Source organism: Diplotaxodon limnothrissa, linkage group LG2 (genome assembly GCF_057381915.1).
Source record: "Diplotaxodon limnothrissa isolate DT_005_m linkage group LG2, D_limnothrissa_male_GT1.1, whole genome shotgun sequence".
NCBI classification, from domain to species: Eukaryota; Metazoa; Chordata; class Actinopteri; order Cichliformes; family Cichlidae; genus Diplotaxodon; species Diplotaxodon limnothrissa.
Genome location: NC_140597.1, coordinates 6,088,013 through 6,099,019, shown reverse-complemented (window position 1 = coordinate 6,099,019; position 11,007 = coordinate 6,088,013). Strand labels below are relative to the sequence as shown.

The 11,007-nt window shown below is 36.8% G+C and overlaps 1 protein-coding gene across 2 annotated transcripts in view; it reads right to left on the bottom strand.

Annotated features, from left to right (window-relative positions):
* The window catches only part of gria2b (glutamate receptor, ionotropic, AMPA 2b), a 54,117-nt gene that overhangs the window by 5,891 nt on the left and 37,219 nt on the right, over nucleotides 1-11,007 (bottom strand). For both annotated transcript variants that reach the window (XM_085366265.1, XM_085366275.1), the window contains exons 4-11: nucleotides 6,253-6,449; nucleotides 4,995-5,048; nucleotides 4,742-4,900; nucleotides 3,960-4,127; nucleotides 1,779-1,883; nucleotides 1,510-1,617; nucleotides 1,000-1,206; nucleotides 495-862 (exon numbers count right to left, since the gene is read on the bottom strand). In XM_085366265.1, the coding sequence (XP_085222391.1) occupies nucleotides 495-862; nucleotides 1,000-1,206; nucleotides 1,510-1,617; nucleotides 1,779-1,883; nucleotides 3,960-4,127; nucleotides 4,742-4,900; nucleotides 4,995-5,048; nucleotides 6,253-6,449 (1,366 nt within the window). The remainder of the gene's footprint in view (nucleotides 1-494; nucleotides 863-999; nucleotides 1,207-1,509; nucleotides 1,618-1,778; nucleotides 1,884-3,959; nucleotides 4,128-4,741; nucleotides 4,901-4,994; nucleotides 5,049-6,252; nucleotides 6,450-11,007) is intronic.

Below are 11,007 nucleotides of genomic sequence, written 5' to 3'. Positions count from 1 at the left end.
GTCAACACAACACAAATGTCTACTCACAAGGTAGTAAATCTACAGTTAAAATATTAATTTTACACTAAATTCTGTAAAAAGAATAATTTTATAACTTTTAATCTAAACAAAAGTAAATAAAACCAAATAAAGCCAAGACATACAGAATGTATGAAGAATATAACAAAGTGGATGGTTTGGTTACATGCTCAAACATAACATGTTACTAACTAATGCTCTCCATCCTCGTCATCCACTTTTGATTTGAGAATCTATGCTACAGTGCTTTACGCTGGACCTCTAAGTTATAAACCCAACAATATTACAACCCCTAATCCTATATTGCTAGCAGAGCTAAAAATACACTTGGTTGATGAATACTTTGAAGCTCTAAAATAATTTTTTTCTCATTTTTAGGTAGTTCTGGTGGAATATCACTTATCATTTACTTATACTTACAGCATAAATTTTCTTAAATTAACGCAATATGGAAGTTGTGGATTTTTCTGACTTACCTAGGAGAGATGTCACAGCCTTGTCGCATAAAGGCTCCAAGGGAGAACCACAGGCTGTTGAATATGCCAAACTCATTAGTAGACTCATTGGTCTGGATCTGCCCGTCCTCATACTCCTCAGTGTGCCACTCGTAGGGGCTGAAGCGGCTGACGAGGAACAGCACCACGCTGACACCAATGTAAGCAAAAACTATACACATCCAAATCTCATAAGCCAGTGGATCCAAGAAAGAGAAAACTCCAGGCTTGGATTTCTGAGGCTTCTTGATCATGATGGAAATGCCCAGTGACATGAAAGGCTTGGAGAAGTCAATCACTTCCTCTCGCACCAATGTGATGGTCAGAGGAGCCACTGCGATGTCTGCTTTCTATCAAACCAGAAGGCAAAGAAAAAAAAGGCAAAAAAAGGTTTAAGAAATACCACTTGAGATTACAGGGGCTCTCAATCAAAGCTATCTCATTGAAAACCTTTAAAGCATGCATTCGAATGAGTAGATCAACTCACCCCATATACCAACTCTCCAACCATCCCATTCCAGATTTTGGTCTCTGCATCTCTTGCTCCATATTTTCCATCCCCCACTATTTTCAGTTGATATTTGAAGCCACAGTGCTTCGCTATCTCAGCAGCAAGATCTACACAGTAACCCTCGTAGCGCTCATTGTCTACAAAAAGGTCAGCGTTCTTTTTCAGCATTACATACGGAGCTTCCTGAAGGACAGGAAAAAAGAGCAGCACACATGAATTCAGCACATATGAATTACCTTGTGAAACACAGTATAGCCTTGTAGCGTGAAATCAGTGATCTGGTGTTATTCTACATATATTTAACTACATATATTTAACAAAAACAAGGAAAAAAAACCAACACTTTTCTCCGTAAAGGGAAAAGTGTCTAAATTAAAGTGTTAAGACATCTATTCATAAAATAAGGTACCCAGTGGTCCAAGAACGGAGACACTAAAACCACAATTAAAAGTACGCAATTAGTTATGGACTCATTATTAAACATACCAAAATGGTGGTCACAATAACGGTCTTGTTTTCCATTCCTGTTGTGTCATTTGTAAAGACATCTGATTTGGTGACAGCCATTTTATCCATTTCATTCCAGTATCCAATCTGTTGGAAAAAATAAGCAATAAATTCAAGAAAAAGTAAGTGCTGCTTTAATGGACAGCTTGAGCCTTGAATTCAAACTATATAGTCTCAAAAATTTTCCAAACGCTCAAATCTTGTATAGATATTCATCTTCTATTCAAATTGGATATCAAGAGACTTACTTTTACAGGACCATTACTCTTTAATTCCATTATATTCACTGAGTAATTGACTCTCTTGCCATGCTGGTCAAATTGGATGTTTCCTGTCAGTCCGTCCACTCGAACCTTGGAAACACAAGATCAGACGTGTGTAAGACTGATTTGACATGAATAAATCTGTGTGACGAGCAAACAGTGGTAGTGGGCTTATGTGGAAGGCAATAATTAAAAACATGGAAGCTATCATTGTTGTTCTTATTAATTATGATCAGTCAAGTAACACCATTCACCATTCATTTGCAGGTTAAAAGTTGAGATTTTCAAAGTTAAATTAATTCTTGATGTTGTCTGGGTCATGCAAATGCAGTTTTGTCAGGATGAATAGGTAATAAATGTCTCATAAATCCTTTCAGGGCTTAATCCGTAAATAGCTGCCAATTTGAACAACAAGGATGAAATGCTCTTTGCTAAGTCATCAGGAGACGATTGGGACAGTTTCAGAGAAGTAAAATACTAATGTGCTAATAAGGATCTTTTTTACGTGTCTTTTTACTTGTCTGAAGTAATACAGTCCTCAAAAACATATTCACCCAGAGTTTCATTGCCCAAAAATCAGTGCATTGTGATGTTGTCACGACCTCATCCAAGTTCCCTAAAGTGACATCCATTTGGATCGGTTAAGTGAGAAGTGTTCTTTGCTCTTTGTTTCCTATGACTCCCCTCTTCTTGAGTGTTTTACCATGATACCTAATGACTTCAAATACTTCTTTGTGCTGAGCTACGAGGCAGCAGAAAGTCTGAATGAACCCAGTGGTGTCCAGATTGAAGAGCATAAACTCAGCATGTATTCAGAGAACATTCATTAACCAAAGGAACTAAAGTAGAAAGAATGGGAAGGATCCTCTTGATTTTTTTCAGGGAAAATCAGCATTTCTAAAATGCATTTGGTGGAGTGGATCTCTTAACTTCACAACATGGAAACTCAGATTTTCGACATACATCCTCTCATTTAGTTGACAAACTTGAAAAATCACCAAAGTTTAAGTTCCATTTTCAGTTGGCAAGTCACTGTATTGCATGAAAGCTGTTACATAGGTCTAGACTTGAGTGCTGATGTGGTACTAGTTGTTTCCTATATGGATGGCACGTCAGTACACTGCATACTATACTCACAATGTAAAATCCATATTAGATGTTACATAGTCTGTAACAGTGTTCAATCAAACTCACAGGTTATTTGTTTAGTTAAGTTGATTTGAGACCAAGAAGAAACCTCTTTAACTGCAGAAGAAGATGGATGGATGGAAAAACTAAAAATGAAAAACAAATTGAAACGTCCTTTCAAAAAGAGATGAGGGGGGGAAAAAAACAAACTTGTCACACACTGTGTTAATACTGTGATATTCATCTAGCCGTAGAACCCCCCTTTGGGAAAATATTAAAGTTAAAATATTAGGTAAAAATAGGTAGCATAATATAAAGTTTGATTCTCTCTCACTTTCACCTCACTTTGGGGGACATTTGAAGGTAAGAGCCATGTGATCTTGGGAAACTAAACATCACTGATCAGGTTTTGAGAGCAACATAAATTGATTTGGAAGAGATCCAACACCCTTGGATCGGCTTATCTTCTGACATGTTTGATCACAACCCAGGACAGCATCTCTCTGTCTTCATGGGGTGGTTAAAGGCAGCTAATCTTGATCTTTTATAAGTGTATCCTGACTTCCAGGGTGCCAGACAAAAAAACATCAAAGGCAAGAACTGATCAATTTTGGAAAAGCTTTCTGAGACATTTCCAACTGATACCTTTATCATTAAAAGAATCTCATCCTAGAAGCTGTTTTGGACACTTTTTTCTGCTCTGCATTAAGAAAGAGTGTAGATGGACAAATCAGTGTGGTACAGATAAAGACATAAAAAGAAAAGAAAAAAACATTTGAGAACCGTGTTACTGATCTTTCAGAAACTCAACATGATAACCATGAATAACTGATGCAGCATCATAGTTTACCATCAAATTAATCTCTATTTAGTGTGTTTCTTCTTCTTCTGAGAGCATATTTCTCTGTGTACATATGCACTGTAAAAATCAATCTTTGACAAGTACTTTCTACCTCGATGCGTTTTAAAATGCTATTCTTTTAATGTGTCTACTGTTACCACTGCAATGAATCCTCACCAGCAAAAGAGGTGAGTTACCTGTTTCAGTGCTCGCTCAATCTCCACACCCTGAGCCCATGGCACAGCAGGATTAGCCAAGCAGTCACCAGTGTTGGCCCTCCTGGTAAAGTCAATGCGTTGTTTATGAAGGTATCGAAAAGCTTCTGTCATCACCTGAACGGCGTCATAGGTCAGCGCAGATGTATACTATGGCAGAAAATTGGAGGAGATTATACATGAATTATATATTATATATAGATGAATAATGAAGGACTGTATTGCCATCTGGTTAAACATAATATAACTAGTTGACAAAAAAAGGCTTTAACTGTAAGCTCCGTATTCACACATTGAATAAATATAGTTGATCAAATAAATAAATGATATTTATCTGACATTCTGCACTAGATTACACAGTGCATTATGCTTTATCCACTGTCTTTCCCTAATTAGACAGCATATGATATATCATATGTTTGATGCTGGTGCTTTCTTTGTTTATGTATTTTTGTAGAGCAGTTTTGTTGTTTTGTAAATGTCAAAACTTGAGTGAGTGCTTTTTTTTAATCAGTGTGGCCTTAAAAACAGCTTGAACTTTCCCAGTTACAAAAAAACGAAGGCTACTTTTGGCAATGACTATGCAGCTCTGGTTATATTTTAATGTAAATTTATCTGATTTGTGTGTTTGCCAAAACTGAACATGCCATTCCAATTTCCAAAAAGCTGACTTCATGTGGGCTGGTATAGTAGAGTAAACTAAACAGAATAATCATTGATGATTTCAGTATTATATCGCCTCATATGTGCATGTTAAAACTCACCCTTATTTTACTGTCAGCTCCAGGATATTCTTTTTCTTCTAGTGCCTCCCATCGCTGATCAAATTTGGAAACCAAGGGATCATCAAAATCAACAATCTGAAAGCCTGAAACATTTGCTCCACCATACTGAATTTTGGACAGGTCTCCATCAATGAAACCCTAAAAAAACAGATCAAAATGAATTATTCCATCAATTAATACACTTATAAAGTCATTCTTTAAAGAAAAAGTTGTAAATGTTGTTTACACTCACCAGATTGGCTATAATGTAGTGGTAGCCTTTAACATGTCTGCCAATTGTGATGACCTACATTGTTGTGAAACACATGTGCATTAAAACAACATATAGGACACCTCGTGAAGGAAAAAGCAATTCTTAGTTGACAAAAACAGCTTAATAAAATGCTTGATTGAAGTTCCTCTTGTATGCCATTTTACACTGTTTGACAACTACACTTATAAGAAAGTACAATCTAAATCTGCCACATATTTATTCAGACATTATTAATTTGTTTCAATCAACCCTCACATGTCTGACAGTCTTGGCCGTTATCACTTTAAAAAACATTGTCACTTATAGTCGCAGCTATTGCTAGACAGAGATATCAAGTTCTGACGCCAGTTTTCTTATCAGAAAAGACAAAAGCAAAAAACTAACATATCTCAACCAGACCCCTTTTCAGTACCTCATATAAATGGCACACCTGAAACTAATCCCGCTGCTTGACTGACACCTTCGTTTGTCAGGGCTGCTACTTGATGCAGATTTGAATAATAACGTCTTGCATCTCCTATGTAAATGTCTTTGACATAAAGCAAGAAACTTCCACCTCGACAGTCTCTGTTTTTCCCTGATAAAGAGGCAACGAGGCTGTAGACATTGATTTCAGTCAGCATTTGGTTAAACAGACGTCTGCATGCTTTAAATGCTAATCAATATGCCTCCCTCGTGAGAAAAAGGTTAAGTAAAAATAGTCTGCTTATGTGCATTTGTTTTCCCTTTAATTGCAGTTTTGTTTACAGCCTAAATGAACAATTAGCATAATTGTTATGGTGCCTTTCTACATCTGCTGGACTGCATGGTCCATGTGACAAGGCTACTTTTGTAAGTGCTTTGTCAGATACACGTATTTCAACTGGATCTTACTTTTCTCCTACAGGAGTAATTAAAGGACAACAAGGTTGTTAGCATTTCCTGCACCCCCCTTTTTTAATCACCACAGATCCATTCCCAGTGCTATTTACACTTCCCAGTAGAGTTTTTACATATTTGGACTCTATTAGTTCTAATATCATGTATAATTTAAGCACGAAATAGTAAAAACATTTGTTTTTTGCTTTCAATGTTTTGCAAACGTACATTTTTTTTAGCTTTCTTTACAAACAACAAGCCACTGATCATTATACCGATGGAGCCTACTGCATGTAATTACTTTACCCAGAAATTACTTACGAGAAAGACTACCAAATAATAATAATAATAATAATAATAATAATAATCTACAATGTACCTGTTCCATAATGTCCTTCACTTTATCCTGTTCACAGTCCAGTATCACCCTCCTCTCTTTTTTGTTCTCCAGATCTTGGAACAGTGAGCGGTAGGCCTCATCCTTTCTCTCATCTTTAAGGTTTCCCACATTAATGGCAGTTACCTGCCACTTTTTCTCTGCTGCGGTGTCCAGAACAATTTGCAGTGTTGTCAGGCCTGAAGAAAAGATTGACACAGAGTTAAAATATTAATCATGTTGTGTCTCTTTATGCTTAACATATGCATATGTTTTATAATGGTTTTAAATTATTAACTGCACATTCTCTTTAGTCCCCGAGATATTTTTGGCCCTATGGCATTTTAATGGCTCAATGCAGTAATCATGATATGCAGATTTCAAACCTCAAATTTCAAGAAGTCACAGCAAGCACGCGAAAATAAAAATGTGGGACGCAGAAAAACAAAAAAGAAATGCAAGAGCCTAGCAGAAGCAGACATAGTTTGAAGAAAAAAAATAGACCAGCAGACAAGACCCGTTCAAAAACATTCTCATCTGCTTGTTGAAGCCCAGTGAAGGTTTTACAGCGACTCAGTGCCTTATGTAAAGAGCTCATCAAGATGAGTCACAGGTATTCTGGCATGAACCTGACCAACATGTGGGAGGAAAGTGGGTCTAACAATACACTTGACTGCATCAATACCAACATTTCATATTTCATTTCTGCTCTATTACTGTATGTTTTAAAGGAGTAATTGAGTATTTTGCTTATTTTTTTCACAGTACAATCTATCCTGAACGTCCACTCATAGTCTTTGTCTGATATTTTGAATTGCAAGACCTTCAGAAAACCTTGAAAAATAAGTGTCTTCAGCAAAATCTCTTACAGTATGTGATCACTTATTTTGACCGTACTGTTTATTCCAATATGTAATATAAACAAAATGTTCAGTGAATAACTGACACAGCTGGTGCAGTTAGCTGTAGCACTGGTCAGTCAGTGTGATGTGTAGTGTGGTGAAGGCAAAGATATCATGTCTGTTTCAGATTATATTCGCATCATCCTCTCTGTCTGGTTTCACTGTTGAATCTTTGCTGTTATTGATTGCTGGTCTGCTGAGGGCAGTTAGAAAGCGGTTTAATGAAAAGGTTGAGTGTTTCATTCTGACTTGCCGGTGAATTACAGATGTAATCAATTTCATGCGACGCGGCTTTGATTTTATATGAGGAAAATGGAGACTTGCAGTTTTATCTGAATGAACTATTCATCATAGTTGCATTAAGGTCAAAGTAGTGGTTAAATGTGTTTTATTGATACTTAAGAAATTAGATAAATGAAATGAAATTTAAGTTCTGAGTAATATGCAGTGAAAATAATTAAACAACAAAGGCAAAATGCTAGTTAGCATTGGCTGAAGTCAAATATAATCTAGATAGTGCATCTCTGTGGACTGTACTTATAGTCAGTAGCTGCTCTGTTGGGCACACCTTACTAATAAAACCTTTTGCATCCACAACTGCCTTATTTCTTTGTTGCATAGATTCAACAAGTTGCTGAAAACCATTCTCAGAGATGTTGGTCCATGTTTACATGATGGCATCATGCACGTCCTGCATCTTTGTCAGATGAACATCCATATTGGATTGAAACTGTGGCCCTTTGAGTACAGTGATTTCATTGTCATGTTTGAGAAACAAGAGTGAAATTATCTTAGCTTTGTGAAATCGTGTGTTATCCTACTGGAAGCAACTATCACAAGATGGGTACACTATGGTCATAAAGACATGGACATGTGCGCAACAATACTCAGGTAGGTTATGCATTTTAAACAATCAGTTAGTAACAAAAACCCCAAAGCTTGCCAAAAAAGTATACCCTGCACCACTGTAGCGTCTTTTTTCTATTCTAAGCTGGCAGAAATGGTCTTCTGTTGTGATCTTCTGCTACTGTAGCCATGTGCTTCAATGTTTAATATATTTTGTATTCAAAGATGCTTTTTCTGCACACCTTGTATGTAAGCGGTTATTTGAGCTGCTGTTGGTATCAGCATGTAGAAAGCAGGCCATTCTCCCCTGACCTCTGGCATCAACAAAGCATTTATGCCTAGAAAAATCCCAGTAGACCAGCGGTTTCTGGAAGACTCAGACCAACATGTGACATCAACAAATGTCCCGCATTCAAAGTCAATTTTATCACCTTTTCTGTGGCCATCAAATTAGCTGATGAAACATTTGCATTAATAAGTAATTAAATGTATTAAAATATATTGTCCACCCCAGTGTACCCTTTAACTTTATAACTAGATCACATCCCACCCTACACTCTTTTTACCTGAAAGACTATATCACCATGTAATACTAGTTTGTTCCTGTGTATTTAGTGTTAAAATATATACCGTATTTAGTATTTTGCTTTTGTTACAAGTTCAATGACATTTGTAAATGTAATTATTTCATAAAAAAGGACATCATTGATTTTGTTACATTCACTTTAAGTCATTCAATGTTGTATATAATGTAAGAATATATGTGACTTTTTCGGTTATATAATATTTTATAATTATTCACAAACCCATGATTTTGCACGTTTTGCAATGAACAACAAATACCTCTTTCAGTGGTCTAAAGCAGCACTTAAGTTAAATGTTTCCTTTACTACCTTTTACATTTGACAATTTTTTTATTATATTGAATCATGACTCCAAATACATGAGAACATGTACAATACGATGTAAAATGTTTAATTAAGGGTCAAATAGGCTCAGATTAAATAGAGGATATTGATTCGATTCCTACAAATTCATCCTCACATTAGCTATAATCTGTTTAACAAATTGTGTTCCCATATATCTACTGTGCTGAAAGTCCAACATCCTTCCCCAGAGTGAACCTGTTATTCTTTGCTTAATGCCTATTGAAGCACCACTTAAATCAATTGCAAGTGTTTAAAGGCTTTGTTTTAGGAAGAAATAGCAGGGGTTGTGATTGCCTACAGGTCTGCTATAACAGAACTTGAATCTGCAAATTTTTTATTTGGGTTTATTTTTTGTTTATTTTAATCTAGATTCAAACATGTAAATGTTTGAATGATGTTTAGATAAAAGTATGGAAATTATAAAAAAAAACCCCAGACTGGTACAATTGTAATATTTGACAGCAGAAATAGCTATTTTAGTGCTTATCACTGCTGTAGACAGCGCTTTTATTTGACCTTGATTAATTAAGCATAAAGTCTCCAAGCACGAGTATGTGACCTTATTTAGACAACAGTGGATTTCTAATATATTAGCAAATGCTGGCATGCTTAGTGCTGGGAAGGTTACTTTTAAAATGTATTCCACTACAGATTACAGAATACATGCCCCAAAATGTATTTTGTAACGTATTCCGTTACGTTACTCGATGAGAGTAACGTATTCTGAATACTTTGGATTACTTAATATATTATCATGCTGTTTACAACTACATGAATGTACTATTGCTGTGTGATTTATTACTGTTACTGAAGGTCCGCGGCTCCGAACCGTAGTAAAGGGACCTCTGGCTAATACTTCAGGTTCAGTGTCGGGCTAGTAGCCGAAAAATAGCTTTACTTTGTTGTCTGGGTCAAGTTTGAGACAGAGAGAGGCGTTGAAAGGCTGCTCCAACGGAACTTATTGTTTCGGAGGAAAACACGAACACTGTGTACAGTCGAGTCTTAATAGCTTACTTACAACTGGGCTCGTCAGGCACTCTTCTTGGCTGCAGTGGTTATTATTATATTTACATGCTTCCAGCTCCCGTTTCTACTCGATGACAGCTCATACTTTTCCACTCACCTTTTTCTCCCTCCCTCGCTCACAGATACATAATGGGTATGGCAGTCCATTCTCCCTGCAGCACGGACTACACTGCCCATGAGGCTACATTCTTTAGGGCTGTAGAAAACATGGACGACGCGACAGCTCCCCAAAAATGAATGCCAAAACGTCTCTATTGCCCCCTGGTGTCTGGCTGCAGTATATGTCATAAACCCCGCCTCCTCCATGTTAGCGAATGGGACTGGGGTCAGACTAAAATAAATTAATTCCCCTCAGATAAATTTTTTCCAAAGATTCTTTCTTTTGTCATCAATAGTTCTCATTATGGTGATTTATGTCCAAGGGGTCTCCTTTCCCATAAGTTTGATTCTAATTCCTACCGCGGTGATGTTAAATTGGGGTGTAATGTCATCATAACAGCTTTGACTGACAACTGCAGTCACCGAGAAACTTGTAACGGACTTAGTTAGCAAATTGCATCCATAGACTGTGTAGGTTAACTGCCAAGGCAATTAGACCTGCTAATTAGTGTTAGCCGATCACACAGTTTACTATTGATAAGCACCTAAATTGAAAAGACTGGGCATCGTTTGAGCTTTTTTGGCCTCCTTTTAAATGTACAGGTTGGCCAATCAGAGAGAATGTCCTCAACATTTGCAACAGGGAAGATGTCCCAAGCAAATATTTCCACTTCCTGCTATAAAGCTGAAGTTGCGGTAAGGGAGACCCTTTAGACAAACTTTTTGGAGATGGAAGAAAAAACAAAAGAAAATATGACTAAGTTTTTGTTAGTAATGGTAACTGTACCGTTTTGCTGTAACTGTAACTGCTGTTGGTGTAACCCCACACCCCACGCATGGCACGCAGGATGGGCATCAACCGTGAACCAGTGAATTAGATAAGCACAAGAAAATGGATGAAAGGATAAATGGAGCCCACTGCAAAGTAGTCACATTTTTATCACGTTAGAAAAGAT